This window comes from Falco cherrug, chromosome 9 (assembly GCF_023634085.1).
Source record: "Falco cherrug isolate bFalChe1 chromosome 9, bFalChe1.pri, whole genome shotgun sequence".
NCBI classification, from domain to species: Eukaryota; Metazoa; Chordata; class Aves; order Falconiformes; family Falconidae; genus Falco; species Falco cherrug.
In genome coordinates this window covers 18,599,877-18,615,961 of record NC_073705.1, presented here as the reverse complement: position 1 = coordinate 18,615,961, position 16,085 = coordinate 18,599,877, and the positions used below count along the sequence as shown (strand labels likewise).

Genomic DNA, 16,085 nt, shown 5'->3' with positions numbered 1-16,085 from the left:
ATGCAATTTAAGAGCATCATTAAAGTCAAATAATGCAGACAAACTGCTTCCAGTCTATTCTACGCACCAGGTGGCACACTGTATAGCCACTATTGTACTTTTCTTGAATGTCCTTTGCATTCCCATTTGACCTTTCATATCAGAAATGTCACTACAACACACTCTTAGGATGCTTCTGAAGTATTTAGTCCAAAGGTACCATGTAACAATCTTTTATAAGTAGCAACAAATGATTTTATTTGGAGTTTGAGGCAAAGTACAGGTACAATGTTCCTGACTCAATTCAGGGTAACTGAAAGATTGAGCTCCTTATTTTGCTATATGAGTCAGCTTCTCCCTTCCCTTCCCATGCTGCACAAGAGTAAAAGTCTTCCAGAGGCTGCCATAATCCTTTTGTCAGAATAGACAGGGCACTTCCTACAGCGTGATGTAAAGCATTAGGAAGGAGGAAGGAACCAGAAGTATAACCACGTGCCCAGTGCCCATTACTTTTGTGCTGGTACCTAGCCCAAGCGGGAGTTAAGCTAAGCTTTTACCCACAAAAGTCAGCTGCAGAAACAAAGAAAGCATTTCCCTTGGCCCCAAGAACTACCACGACAGACTGTCCCCCTGGAGAATTGCTAGTGTGATAAAACTTATTCCAGCTATAGCTGCCTATATAGCTCCAGGGGAGAACAAAAAATGACATCATTTGTAACGATAAAATTCACCACCTTTAAATTATTCTAAACATTCACATTTTCAACAGTTCAAAAGAAAACAAAGTGATATCATAAAGACTATATATCACTTATCACTCTTCTCCTCTCCAAGGACACATCCAGTAGGAGCTAATTACGCCATTGTTTTTGCAGAGAACAAAAATTGTCCTCAAGTATCAGGTACAACTATATTGTACTTTCACAGCATTGCTTTCATCAGCAGTCTGAGCGTCCCTCCCTTTCCTGCCCCTGCTCAGCTGTCACAGGTACAGCCATTCATGCAGCTGCTGAGTGAGCAGGGAATGCACGCAGGCTGGAAATCACCAGACAAAAATGTTTTTTTAAAAGTTGGCCATTTCTAACCCCCCATCAGCTTCCCACCTTGGTTTGTACAAACAGTTGTACAGCATAACTGAGGTGATAAGAACAAACAGTCCATTAAAAGCCACTAGTGCTACCAAATGAAACACTCAATACATCACTCTGAAGTTTGTTGCACCTTACATTCCATCGTGACTTCAAAACAAATCTACAGATGTCATGCTGTGAGCAGCAGAGAGTGACCTCTGCTTAAAAAAAGCATGTTTTATATTAATTTAGAAGAGCAACTAAGGTTAACTGGCATATATACTGAGCATTCCTCTTCAGCTGTAGCATATTTGGCTGCAAATTCACCTCTAAGTAGTGTTTAAACAGGCTTTGTGAGCAAAAATAATCTTAACTGATGATATTGACTAGATGTACATCTCAGTAAATGAGAAATGACAAATAAATAGAAAAATGTTAGTTTGAAATACCCTAAGAAAACACCATAAATAAATAAATTTTTCAAGCCACAATACGAGTACCTCATGTTAAAAATTTGGTACAATAATACTGCAATGGATAAGCACCTACTTAATTCAAACATAATTTCAGAACTGAGCACCGAACATGTTTTATAATGAATTTTTTTAAGGACTAAACACACATCAAAGCAAGTATACATTATATATGATCACAACATGGTACACATTTACTTGCTTGCATCTTGTTCAAAGATCACTCCAATAGAGACCGATTTCCAGAAGAAACCTTACCCTCAGTGACACAGCTGCAGAAACAACACTGGAACCTCCTTCCACCCTCAATGAATTGCATAAAAGGGCACATGTAAGCCTTGCACCTATTGCATCGGACAGGGCCGGATTCTCCATGGTCTACCAAATAAGGAAGGGTCTGTGGAAGCAGGGGAAAAAAATTAAAAGTAAGATCACATGATGATGAGAAAGCAGCAACCACACAAATTGCAGAGCTTAGAACTATCTCCCCATACATTGCATAGGGTTTAGCTGTGGGAGAGAGTGCAGGGGGTGGGAAAAACCTGAAGAAGAATTTTGTAAATGCTTTTCAACTCAAGCAGCTGAAAACTGCAGGTCTTTGTGGGCCGCAGTCATTAATGGGCCACCTTACTTACACACAAGTACTCCTGCAGGGTGCTGCACTACCTTACACGGTGCCTGCTTGAGGAGCACGAGCTCTAGCAGGAGTGCCACACTGCACCACACAGATGTATCCCAAGTGAACACCAAGGACCGAAGCCATGCAAAGAACGGCTGCGGTAACTTCAAGGGAGTGAGCACACAATTTACGTTTCACCACAGGCTGGCTGTTTTAAAAGCAACTCTTCACCTCATATTTTTCCCTTGTAAAAAGCGTTTTGACAAAACAGAAGCCAGTCATTGCATGCCATATATTCAACACCACAGCATCCAGGCTATCTTAAGACATTACAGCTGTTAAGATTTACTTTTTAAGTCCACCATGAAATACAATGTATCTGTAAGTTCTGCTTGTCTCAACCCCACTGTATAGCAAGTCCTCAAAAGTGTTACATAGTGATACTATTTTTGAACTCTTGCTGACAATGTATTCTTTCTGCACCAAACCAGGATAAGATACAGACAACTTCTGCAGCTTCTCAACCTTGGAATAAGTAGGAAGCACTTTAAAATTATTAAGACAGAACTTGTACAAACTACAAGCTGCATTCATAGTTCATAGCACCCTTCACAACTAAGAACCTAGCTCAAAAGAAACTTTTAACTACTTTTAAGCTTTCTGACACTAAAGATGTCCAGTCAACTCCCTCAGTCACCCTAAACCTCTGATCATGTTTAAGAGACAACATATTCATTGAGCAGGAGCTGAGCAAATGCTTTCATCACTTTCCCCCCCTCATGCCACAGATGTATCACATCTCTCATTCAGCTCCACTAATCATTTATTGGCAATGCCATGGTTCTGCAGCCGTGTTTCTCAGCTCCTATCACCCAGGCTGACCTCCTCAGAGGAAACAAAAATTTCAAGTTTTCTGATTGCCAGGTAATGTTGGTATTGTACTTCCACACAATACGTTTTATTCCACAGCCTCTCCTCCAATAACATGCACGCAAACAACAAGGGTGTTGTAAACATGCAGTGCTACGCACAACTTGTCACTGACCACTTACTCCCAAATGGCACAGCAACACTTCTGAAGCCTCAGAGCTTTGCTTTCTGAACCGTACATTATCACAGGGCAAAGGTATGCACCTGGCAACCAGGTGCTGCATTTTTTTTTATACATTCTGAATTTATCTGAATGCTGTACTTTCATGAGACACTTATCCTCTCATTACTGATATGTTAAGCTTTAGATCTATTTACAGTCTTATTGCAGCAAACAGCTGAGCCTTCATCTGTTGGAAGGGCCCCTCCACAGGGAGCTTGCCCTTGCTGTAAAGAACTTCCCAATGCTAGAACTGACACATCTCCAGGGCAATTATCCGACCATAGCCACGTTTTTTCTGGAGGTCACCAGTGGTTGTTCAAAGCATCAACACACCAGGAGACCTAACAACTAGTTGTCTGTAAAGCTTCTCTAAAAATGTGCACCTCCACAAGCCTCCAGGTTTCTCAAGTAAGACCACATCCTCCTGCGGTGCTCCTTTTAAACTCCAGCCACAATACCGAAGCACAGGAATTAACTTCACAACTTGGTTTTATCGCAAAACACTCTTCAAAACCCAAACCATAGTTTAGGAACACTAATGAAATGCATCAGGAAGAACATGCCCTTAAAAGCCCAGAGGCTATTCCTTTCCTCATCAGATGCTGAAATTAATTTTAACAGGGCACATAAATTTGAATACGTTTGCAGTATTAACAAGCATATTTATCTTTATGTCCCTGCTCCAAGCAGGCTAACACCACACAGTAGCCACAGTATTCAGAATATTCTATAAAATTTCTAGCTCTACAATGTTCTTGAAGCTTTCATGTTCTCAACAGCCAGAGTGGCTAGCTAGCCACGCATTACACCTAGAAGCAAGCAAGTGCTGTACAGAGCAAGGGCAGAAACAAAAGTGCAGCTCAGCAGCGCCCAGTCCTGAAGTCTTGCACTGTCATCCCACACAGCGCTGGGCATGTACGTGAGCATTAGACAGCTTAACCAGTACTGCTTGATACAGTCTCCTCTGATTCCACAACCTGACACCCTAGAAAACACTTAACATCAGTTATTAGTAACAATTTAAATACTTTAGGCCAAGCAAGAAATCGAGATCAACTGAAGCATACACACTTGTGACCATCCTAGTATTTTGGTCATTTGGTCACAGTGCTTGACAGTTACTGTAAAAAAGCTGAAATTATGTTAATTTCATAATAAATGTTAAGTAACTGTTAAATGTTTTGAACACAACATTCTTCTCCCTTACATATCTCTACCACGTGCTTGTGGGAGAATCACTGTTTACCTAGTCTTCATTACCTAAACATTCCTTCTCACTGTATCTGTTAACCGCTGACATCTAACAGCATTCTTCTGACGAGTTCTGCGTGCACACAGTGCGTATGTAACTCTGTGTATGGTTCTCACCTCCTCGGGGGGTAGAGTAGCCAGTGGTTTTATGACAGCAGCTAGGGGAACTTGGGACTGTTTGGCCATATCTGAGGTGCAGGGAATATTGTAAGATGTGCATCTTATGTAGCGAGGGCTTGCGTTACCTGTGAAACAAATTGAAAAATCACCACAAATTTCAGTACAAGTTCATATTCAAGAACAGAAACAAATATACCTTTGTCTACGTTGTGAAGCCACAGAGACTAAGAGCTTATCTAAAGCCATCAATTAATTTCAATCTATGCAAACCCTGAATTCCAAACAAAATGCCTCTTTATGATCAATTACATATAATAAAAGCCCTTAAAACAAATTAACTTGACTTCACATCAACTTAAACCTCTAAAATGCCATTCCCGTTTCACTCTTTTGGCAGAAAACTCAACTCAAACATTTCTACTGTTTGACTTTGTAATTTTGGCTGTAGAATCAGATCACAAAGTTTTAACGGAGCTTTAAATCTCAAAAAACGCATGGGAAATTTGGAGATGAAATATCCTTTCTCTGTGAAGCCCATGGACCAACTGACACCCCAGTTGGTAAAAAAAAGTTCCCAGTCCAGTGCAAATGATCCTGCTAGTAAATTTCAGCTCTTCACTGATATTGCCTCTACAGAAGAGGCTTCATTTGTTGCTTTCTGATATCCCTGCTATTGCTAGTCCCAGGTACCTGCCCTGGAAAACATTTTTTACTTGCAAATTGTTTACTAGCTACCAAGCAATCAGGGGAATCTAAATAGAGATCAAATCAACACAGGACTTGAAACTAAACTCCTATTGGTAAAACATACATCACCAGCCACCAAAACAATTCTTCAAACTTCTCCTTTCAAGACACAGACATTTATGTCACCTGACTCTTTGGGGTTTGCATTTTGTGTGTTTAGGAAAAGAGAAATATTTTACCTTGATCCTTGACCAAGAAATTTGTAGTAACAAGAGGTGGAACCTGCCCTCTCACTCCAGTGACAAATGGTTCTGACCCACGGTTACTTCTGTCATCTTCAATCACTTGAATCTGTGATGGAAGACATCAGATTAATATTTGGAGGTTTGGTTTCCAAGTACTGTAAAATCCAAAACTTATCTGTAAGGCAGTGAAAGGGGGACCTGAGGAAAACATTACTATCTCTAAAAATAACAAGTCTAAAGCAAATAAGTTTTGTCAAGCAGTCACCTCTCAGTTTCATTTTGAATAGTACTTAATGGTTAACAATAAATTACAAGATGCAAATAGTATTTTTCCCCCAAGTATTTTGAATAGTAGCATATTTTGTGTTTTAAGGCCTGATCTGAACTTATAAAAGCCAAACACACACCAAGAAAGGAATTTTTGGTAGTATTCCCCTGTACACTGGTCCTAGCCACATTTAAATTAGAAACTTCTGTAAGCCTCAGGCTGAAGTTCTAGGGATAACCCAGCTTTTCCCTTCTGTTGTGTTCCCGCTGTTTTCATAGTATGTATTTATTTCTAACCACTAACTGACATAAGGACAGAAGCTTGCAGGGTCAAGTGGAAGTCTTCATTACTCCGTGGTGCTCAAGAGTTTGTGATTTGAATTGTGGGGATGCGGGAGGTGAAGTTTCAATAGACTTGTCAATGAATCAAACTTAAAACTTCAAAGCCAGTAAAAGTCTTAAATTTCTTAGTATTTCAATTTCTTCATTAATGCAAATATGCTAAGATGATGCAAATGCATGCAACAGTCTCACTTGACTAAAATATCCACTGACCTTTGCACAGGAACAGAAAATTATAGTTATACATAGTTGTAACTGTATTTCCATACTGGTGCCTGAATGAAAGCACTAAAGCTAGCAGTCATTCTTCTGATCTTATTTTGCCACCAAACACACATGCCTCTGCTTAGAATAAATTGTGAAATGCAGAAGTTTGCATGGCAAAACTTCCACTCTCTCACTATATTCCAAGTTGCCAGCAGAAAGCCTCCCATAACATCAGACAGCGACTACTCTAGGATAAATTTAGCCCCATTTCAAAAGTCTACACACTGGCTGACATCGGTGATCTTGCTGCTGGTATCCGTTACATGACCAACTTCAACTAAACAAGGAGGAAGTGATACAAGGGTAAAAAAGTGAAATGTGATTTTTTATTTCCAATCCAAAAGGTAGCTGCTTTTTTCTTTCTTTAGGTAAGATTCTCTAAACAAACATAAAATTTTCAAATCCAAAATGTAACGGTTATGTATGAGCACAGATAATGACAGAATGTTTACAGCTCCCCATGCCTCATATTCATCTACTAGAATATTTATATTAGGAATTAACATCAAAACAAAACAGTTCATCTGCAATTTTAGAACTTCAAAGCATTAGCCCAGTACTAGTATATCAACAAGAACAGTAATCAAATACTGCTCAAAACTGGTAGAAAACATGACTAAAGGCTCATGCTGTGCGTATGTGAACTAGAGACACACATATGGACAATTACACTGATGGCTTACACTGAAAATGCCAGTTGGAATCTGATGAAGGAGATATTCTAAAGATCAGACAAAGCGAAGGGGAGACATTCTTCATGATCTGTTTCTGAAACGGTGCTTTTCTATTGCCTCACCATCACAGAAGAGAAGATTTTAACAACCTCTTGTGGTGCAATGTTACTCATTTTGATAAGGCAAGCAGAAGACAGCAAGGAAAGGATGAAGGATTAACGATGGAGGGTTAGTGAGGTGAAGTTCAGGTTTCAGGCATGCACAGATGGTCACCAACACACAGACTACAACTGACATAGATATATACAGCACTTACGGGACTAGGAATTGCATCTGGGTCTATTCTGTGCCTGGGTTTCTGCTGGGGTGGCAGCTCATTAAGTTGCTTTTTTAAAAAAATAAAGAGTGCCACAAAAAAGAAAAAAAGAGAGAAGAGAATAATAAAACAAAAAGTAACAGCGTTACTTCTCTCTACTCAAACCTGCAGCACTGGAATTAGATACATTCAGACACTGCTTCATGCAACAAGAAACATGAGCTTCTGCAGCGTACCTTGCTCCCAAAACCAGCCTTTCCAGGATATAGGGCCTGGGCTCTGAACACATTGCTAAACAGAGGAGTGGCTCACGTGCTCATTTTGGTTAGAAATTGGGGATTTATGCTTTAAGAACATGCTAAAATTAAGGCACTGAACACAAGCCATTTGAGATCTCATTTAGTGGAAGAGAAGAAAAGCAGACAAGCAATTAGACTTCTTATATTCCAAAAAAAATAAATATGGTCATAAACTTTACATAAACCTGGAGTCTTAACAGATAATCTTTTCTGAATAGCCGTAACTTCTGAACAGCACCAGTCCAGATCTAAGATGTAACTCAAGAGTAAATTATTTATATATTTCTGAAGTCAACTGTAAGCACTGCCCTGCAAAGTTTTCCTGTTATCAAATGACTGTGGCCTTCTGAGACAGTAACAGAACCGCATCAGCAGCAGTGGAAGGAACAGCGCAGTAGAGCAGTAGCAATCATACTGCCAGGCTTAGTATTACTCAACATTGCTAACCATTACACATCACTGCGTATCCTTTCTCAGAACCTCGGCTCAAAGATAATCCCAATTTGAGAAGTTGTCCATATTTGACTGAAGTAGTGTCATGGCTTAATGACCAAAAAACCCCACTAACCAGCTTCTTGACGGAATATAGGAAAAGGGAAAGGAAAAGCACTACGATCAACTCCTATTCGCCATATGTTAAACACAAATCATACAGTTCATAGACTGTCACCTCAAAACCTGAAATCGGTTCACCTTGGAAAGTCATTAAGTAAGAATTCAGAAATGCAGAAACAAGCTTAATCAAAGCCCTCAAGGATTCTCAAAACGTAACATAGTACAGAAAAAGACTCAAGGAATTAGAGCACTGATTTGCATATGTGGTGCATTTCTTTAGTCACCAAGAAAAATATTGCTTCTGGGCTTACTCATAACAAAAGACTGAAGCCAGATATACAAGAGAAAAGTCAAACAGGAAAACAGACTGATGTTCTTTGGAACAAGAAACCTATTTTCAGCTTTGGCCATTGTCAGTTCTGTTTTATGTCAAGACACTATGGAAGAGTTCACACTGGTAAGAACAGAGCAAGCTTACAGGGCTAGGAATGGAATCTGGATCCAAGCGTTTTGGCGGAGGTGGTGGTCCGGGCGGACTTCCATAATTTGGTGTTCCTGGATAGGCTCCTCCATAGTTTGGCTGGGGACCTCTCACCTGCCCAAAGGAACCTTACAAGAAAGGGACAGCAAAATCAAACCATGGCTAACACTAGCCACCTCCTTGTTACGCACTGCCCACTTTTCCTGTCATTGCCAAAACCCAAGAAAAATAAAGTCAGTTGCTTCTCAGCTAATTAGGATGAAACATTTATCACAGTGGTTCAGCTTAGACCTGTGTGTCTCTATCAATGATCCAATAAACTGATACAGTCCTCCTTAAAACCAGACTTAAGTAAACACAGGTGTTTGCACTAACATAACTGGTTTTAGAAGAGTATGATTACAACATGCATTAAGATCATGCACTATGAACATTTAAGTTAAATTGCAGAACTGCCTAATAGAAAGTGCACACAGAACAGCCAAATAAATTAGTGGATGACCCATAATTCCTCAAACTCAAGATGTGCAAAGAGTTCTCTAGGGCAGTTTTGGCTTGTCTGAAATTATAGTAATAGGTTAATGTGTGATTTTCTCTTGTTTTTAACTACCTGATGTTATTTCACATTACTTTAGACAATTGAGTCAGTTATGGAATACCAACATAACTTACTCCATTAGTGTTTTTATGGTGCACAGCAATCTGGACAGATATTTTTAAGTCATTTATCTGGCCAGTTGTACAAAGCTGCATGGGGGACGGGATTCTCAATCCCCACACTTGCACATGATTACTGTATTCTAGCTATCTGTAAATGTTATTGACTAAATATCAGCTAAAATTGTTATCAATTCATAAAGTTTAATTGATATTACTTCTAAGCACACACACAAAATGTGAAAGGTTCTACAAGGAGAAAAATACATAGTTTTGTCAAAGGAGAAAAAGTAGCAACTGCTTTCGAACGTTTAACAACTCTTCTCAAACACATTGTATATGGCCACAAATTGAAAAAAAAAAAAAAGGTAACAAGGCTTTTCAGGATTTCAAATCCCTACTTTTGAACAGATGAGGCTGCAGACATCAAATTAAAGTTCATAATGAAATTTTTATCACAAATTTTTGTAGTATTAAGGCACTAATTACTAACTTTTTGGCCAAGCAAGGTAGGATTCCTTTAGTTACATTAATCTGATTAAAACCTGTACAACAAATATCTTAGAACAACACATCGTATTGTTTATCTTTGATTTGCGCTTCAGACACAAGCACAGGGAAACAAGAGGGAAGCTCTGCAGTGCAGCCACGAGCCCCACCAGTAGCACATCTGAAATCCGGTTCTCAATATGCAGCACACAGAGAAGACGCGTAACTTACAATTCCTACACTAGGAATACTCACCATTCTGCTGCATTTGGTATCCTGGCTGAGGAGGATGAGTGGGAGGAGGTGGTCCATGGAGACCACTCATGGGAGGCCCAGGGTGTGGCCCTGACATAGTTGATGGAGGTGGCGGTGAGGACACATGATTAGGCTGGGGCATCGGTGGTCCAGCAACTGTCTGCCCAGGCAGTGGTGGGCCTGGCATGGTAGGTGGCCTTGGGGCACCTGTGGTGGGAGGGTAAGAGGAAGGTCCAACCCCTGTAGAAGAGGGAGGTGGGGCAAAGCCAGGGACTTGAGTAGGCGGGCGCTGAGTTGATACTGGTTGACCAGGAAACGGAGGCTGTGCCAAAGGAAGACCCTGAGACACACTGGTAGGAGGAGGTCCTTGGCTCGCAGTGTAAGGTGTGTAGAGACCAGATCCTGTTGCACTAAAGCTTCCTGAGACTGGGGGAACCGATGTTGAGGGACCTGATAAGAAAACGACAGAACATAATTTTTGTCTATCCTCGAGACAAACAAGATGCAGGCAAAACCTATTTGACTAGATCATCTAAATAGGTCTACCACTCATCTTCAGATGGACTTGCCAGTACTAGTAGAGACAAACCTTAAGTGAACACCCTCCTAAACTGATCAGAGTGCTGAAACTCCTCCAAGGGATCTGAAACTTGATAGTTCTTTCATTGTCCTCTGTCTCAAAGTCTGAGCTTCTTACTTTACAAAATCAGAATACAGGATTCAGGGCCAGAAAAAAGGGGCAAAGCCAGGAGTATGCAAAACAAGAACCACCACAAATCTGCCTACAGATTTCTTGAGCTGAAATAAGTTTGTACCTTAAAGCCCACACTAACTTGGAGCCTGTAGTTCAAGAATAGTTCTGAGCTTTGGAACTAGTATCTTATGTATTTACCACTGTCCTATTTCTAAGGATTATTTTAGACAAACACATTGCTAAAAGGCTGAAGAAATCTGCATCCCTTACTCCTGATTTTCTTATGAAGACTGTGTTAGAGTACGAGATGCTTGTCAAAGTACTTTACCAAAACAATTTGAAAAAAAAAAATATCAGTGTAGGCAGACCAGCTTACACATACTAAAGACAGATCTCTAGTCTAAAAGAGTCCTGTAATCTACAGCAGTGGGACCACAGATCTAATACAATAGAACAAAATATCTAAATTCAGATTATACTGTTTAAGTAAGTTTCTTCTCAACTTCCAGCAAAACTCCGCAGAGAATCATACAGAGTAGTTTCAGCCCTTTGTGATTTACTGAGCCCTTTCTCCTTATTTTTGACTGGGCTGCTGCATAATGGTGGTGAAGCAGGTAGACTCTCTTAACAGCTTACTTGGGGACAGACTGTTACTGTGTTTCACCTAGTTGAGGAGAAATACTGTTACTCTCTTTTGTTACTCATGCCTTGCAGTACTTCCTGCATTGTCTCCTACAACAGCCTCAGTTCTGTTTTCCCCAAGGATGACCTTATTAGTCAAGGAAAGTACCATTTGCTATGGCAGATGTCAACACTCAGAATTCCCATCACCGAATGGTAATGAATTATTGACGAGCAAATCTTTTATGAAATTACTAGCATAAATGAAAAGCACCTCACCATAGCCCAGTCCAGCTGGGGGAGGAGCAGAGGCTGCAGGACTGCCAATTGTCATCCCTGCCATGTGATTGCTGAGCTGCTGTACACTGGCTGGGGGGGGACCATATTGCTGGAGCGTAGATGTCTGGCTGACAGGCGCGGGTGCTGAGCCTGGCAGAAACGGCTGAGAAGCAGGTGTCCTGAGAAGGAAGATGAGAAATTTCACTGGATTCCCCATTATACAAGCAGTTACAATTCTCTGTGCTTTTAAAATTGTTCTATCACATAAACACTAGCTAGGTCTCAATTATTTACATGAAGCATTGTGGCTCAATTTCAGAAAAATAATTACATAACCTGCGTGGATTTGAATCCCTTTCATCAAAAAAACCAAAACTATTAGTTTTTAAAATAGAAACTCAACATTTGTAACATTTTTTTGTTAATTCAACTTGAGTTATCGCAACAAACAGAGATACTACAACAGAACCTTCGGGGCGAGCAACAGCAAGGCCTGCGCAGCTTTGTACAAATGCTGTGGTGCTCAAAGGATTTGGACTCTCCAGCTGACAAGTGCTGAGCTTAATCAGAAGGCGGCAAAACCCAGCCACCTTCTCCCATAACCAGTAACGGGAATGAAGCAGAAAGGACTGTTGCCACTTCCACCACAGAGGTAAAAGCAGTATCTTTCAGGAGAAGATGCCTAAGAGCTTTTGATGAAGATAATTCAGGGATCCATAATGAACAGAAAAGGACACAGTCCCAACACTAAGGAATTACTCAGTAATGACAGACAGCAACATGCTCCAGACAGAGATATTGCCAAGAAATCAAATACTATGGCTGTGTGGATGCAATTGGTTTAAAACAAGACAGATTATGGGTATCAGAAAATTCCTTATGAGGAACGACTACCACAACAAAGTCTTCGGAGAACTGAAGACTGACTTCAGATCAGTCGCTGGCATCTGCTTATATCCTTCCAGAAGTTTTTAATTTCCAGATACTCTTAATTGTCTAACAAATACCCCTACGGCAAAATGTCGTCCCAAAATAATAAGGAAGCAATAAAGAAAGTCAATGTCCACCACAGGAAGAACAAAGTATTTAGTTTGCTTAAGATCCTAAAAGGTCTAGACCTAGCACAGGTCTGCCAAGGGAAGCCTTTGTTATTAATTGCTCTTCTTCTGTGTACCTCTGCATTGGGGCTGCTGAGGCTGGAATCCCATTCTGCACATCTCCATGTCCAAACGGACTGTATGCCACGTGGCCAGAAGTAAGAGATGCTCCAGAGGCTGGAGGGGGAGCTCCAGATGTTGGAGGGGCTCTTAATGAACCTACAGATGTAAAAGAAAAAAATATCACAAGTTACTCACAGAAACAAGGACCCAAACCAACTACCACAAAAAATTCAAGAAATAAAAATGTGCAGAAACAGTTAAGCAGTGGCCAAATTGATGTATCAATACTCCACAAGCAACAAATAATTTATACTACTATATCAGAACTAGCAAAACTGAAAGCACAAATATTTTTAGCCCCTGCCACCGTCTCCACACAGACCAAGCAGAAAATCCATACTGTGGAAGGTTTTCAAAAGACGACTTCATCTTTCCATGGAAAAAAAAAAAAGTTATCTTGTCAATAAGGTATTAAATTCTTTCCCCTCCAAATCCAATTATTTTTATCCAGACCAAGGAGAATACTCACATGGAACCTAGTTGTTCATTACAGGCCAATTTTCCCTGCTTGGAAGGTAAGCAGGTTCTGTGAGTAGACTCAGTTTTCAAAAATTATATCCAACTGACTGCTTTTATATGTAAGATAATGGGGGCACCACAGACTGTTCATCCCAACCTCTCAAGGTTGGAGGGCAAAACGAATACTTTCTCATCTTTCAGACTGAGCTGGTTCAGTCACAGCCTCAACATACTTGCCTCAGAAACAAGTCTTCACACTCTCCACAGAATACAATACCAGCAGACCAACCGCAGCATCTACTTCCAGAAGAGACTATAAAATTCCATTTTATTAATATTATGTTAAAAATGCTGATAATTAGAACCACTTCATGACCATGCCTGCTAACCACGAGGAGACATATTTCACATATGGGGGGTATCGTTAAATACAGAGGACTAAATAAACTGCCCCATGAGACCAGGGCAGCACAATCACGCTGTTACATCTCTGATGGTGACTGGCTCGACAATTTTACAAGGGACTCTGAAACCTTCTTGGGTGGAACTATTATGAAACAGGAAATAAGAAAAACCATTTCTCAATTCTACAGTATCACTTATACACCAAAGCATGAGGTTTCAACTCATACATATATTTTCATTTTATCTGCTACAAGTAATTCTTAATAAGCTTGTGGATGTAAATTCAAGTAAGGCATTAATAGACCTTGTATGAATAACCAGCAATCTTGGGGCTTTTTTTCTTTATTACTAAACCTCCTCCTGTTCTTCATTTTGAGACAGGATTTAATCATTTCCAGAACGCTGTATTATTTTTATATACCTCCTCTCATTAAATCTTCTCTTTTCTAAACTACTGTTATAGCACCTTTGTCCTAATGTTCCTCTGGCTAAGCCCGATCTCTAACTATTTGTATGTTGTGTGGTATTTCTATTTCTGTATGTCTTTTTTGACACCTTTTCAGTTAATTTGATATCCTTTCATCTATTTTGGAATCTCTTCTCTCTGATAGTACACATAAACTAGCTCTGTTACCTTTTGTCTTTGAAAGCATATTTAATCCAGTTCCAGGAGGGATTCTACACTGTTTTTTGTTGCATTTGGGGCGGTTTTGGGGGTTTTTTACATTAAATTAACTTTTCCTCCCCCAACTTCAACAAGCATACAATTTGTCAAATACATGCTTACTTCAGAAAAATCTTCTGAAGTCTTCTTTTTCTAGTTCTTGTCACAAATATACTTCTGTAACCATTACCACAGACTGCCCAAATACCCTCTAAATTCACTGGAACAAGTATGAATATCTAGTGGTTTATGAGCTTAAGATTCATTATTCTTGAGGAATTTTGAAGCTCCCCTTCAACACCTATGAGATATTGTTCTTACTCATCACAGACAGCAAAATGGGAAATGCCCCAAGACTACATGCTCTTGGCCAGTTCTGACACCCTACTCATCTGAACAAATTGACGCTGCTGGAAATAGCTCTTCCAAAATGCCACTAGTTGGAAAGAACAGAAACAAAGATTTCTTGCAGTGTTTCTAATTCTTACATCTTGACCCCAAGCTTTGCAAGTTTTTCTTTCTTCAAGTCACAGATTTTGGGATTGTCATTATTTCTAACATATATTTGGTTTCCATGCTATAGCCAAAGAAGCTAAAAACTTTTTTCCCCTTGAAGGAAAGCACAAGTTACAAAAATCTCATGAGTTCCGATAACAACCTCCTGGTGCTTGGGGAGATTTTTCCTTTCTTCATTGCAACGCTATCGTTTCAAACCTCACGTTTTATTTCGCTCTCAGGTGGAAGACTGCATTCTTTTAAACTAAGGATTCTCCCTGGCAGAACCTGAACAGGCCAATTCAGGTGTTGAAACAGTCTTCTGAAAATAGTCACAAGTCACAAGTCAATTCATTATCTATGAAACTGCAGGCATAAGGGGTTTCTGCTAGGATTATTTCTTCATATCATATTTATGTTTCTGGAGTGCTGCCTACAAATAGATTGGGAAGTGTCCACCCACCTCTGCCTGAATAATCAGGTAGCCACACCTTTGAGATAAATACCCATATTAAATGTGAACTTGGCACAGAAGCAGCAGCACAACACAAACATTCCCACAGAAAGGACCCCATTTACCTATGAAATTAGGTGCAAGAGTAGAAGTGTCAGAGTTGAGAGATACAGGAGAGCCCTTTGCAGGGAACCCCAAGGAAGGAAAGTAACCTGGAAAGACAGAATATACCAGTAAATCGAGCCTGAGAGAAAGCACCAAGAGACAGTTTCCAATGCTGAGAGCAGTCTGCAGTGCAGAAAATACACACATAAAATCCATGCCACATTTACCACATTATTCCTTGAGCTATACTCCCTCTCACTGTGCTGCCATGCATAACATTACTAACATAGTTCATATATTAACATTAATACAAGTGTTAGTATTTTCATAAACTGAGTCTACATAAAAAAATCCAGTGGCAGCCTAATTGTCACTGGTATTCAGATAATTGTGTTTACACTTTCAACTGCGTGACCTCACCATAAGGTAACCAACAGGTCCCGGTTCTTCTGACATTCTCACAGCAAGAAGCAGCTATTTTTGGCTAGCAGCACAGTACACCACTTCTGGTCCCAAGCAAGACTAGCATCGCTGGCACAGCATTCCCATG

The 16,085-nt window shown here is 40.1% G+C and overlaps 1 protein-coding gene across 10 annotated transcripts in view; it reads right to left on the bottom strand.

Moving 5' to 3' along the window:
- The window catches only part of SEC24C (SEC24 homolog C, COPII coat complex component), a 39,107-nt gene that overhangs the window by 12,471 nt on the left and 10,551 nt on the right, over window positions 1–16,085 (bottom strand). For 4 of the 10 annotated variants that reach the window (XM_055720255.1, XM_055720256.1, XM_014283853.3 and 1 more), the window contains 9 exons: window positions 15,556–15,642; window positions 12,908–13,049; window positions 11,734–11,912; window positions 10,140–10,589; window positions 8,736–8,866; window positions 7,404–7,472; window positions 5,532–5,643; window positions 4,603–4,730; window positions 1,781–1,919 (listed from right to left, as the gene is read on the bottom strand). In XM_055720255.1, coding sequence (XP_055576230.1) covers window positions 1,781–1,919; window positions 4,603–4,730; window positions 5,532–5,643; window positions 7,404–7,472; window positions 8,736–8,866; window positions 10,140–10,589; window positions 11,734–11,912; window positions 12,908–13,049; window positions 15,556–15,642 — 1,437 coding nt within the window. The remainder of the gene's footprint in view (window positions 1–1,780; window positions 1,920–4,602; window positions 4,731–5,531; window positions 5,644–7,403; window positions 7,473–8,735; window positions 8,867–10,139; window positions 10,590–11,733; window positions 11,913–12,907; window positions 13,050–15,555; window positions 15,643–16,085) is intronic. The other 6 variants (XM_055720259.1, XM_055720258.1, XM_055720260.1 and 3 more) reach the window with 3 other exon arrangements.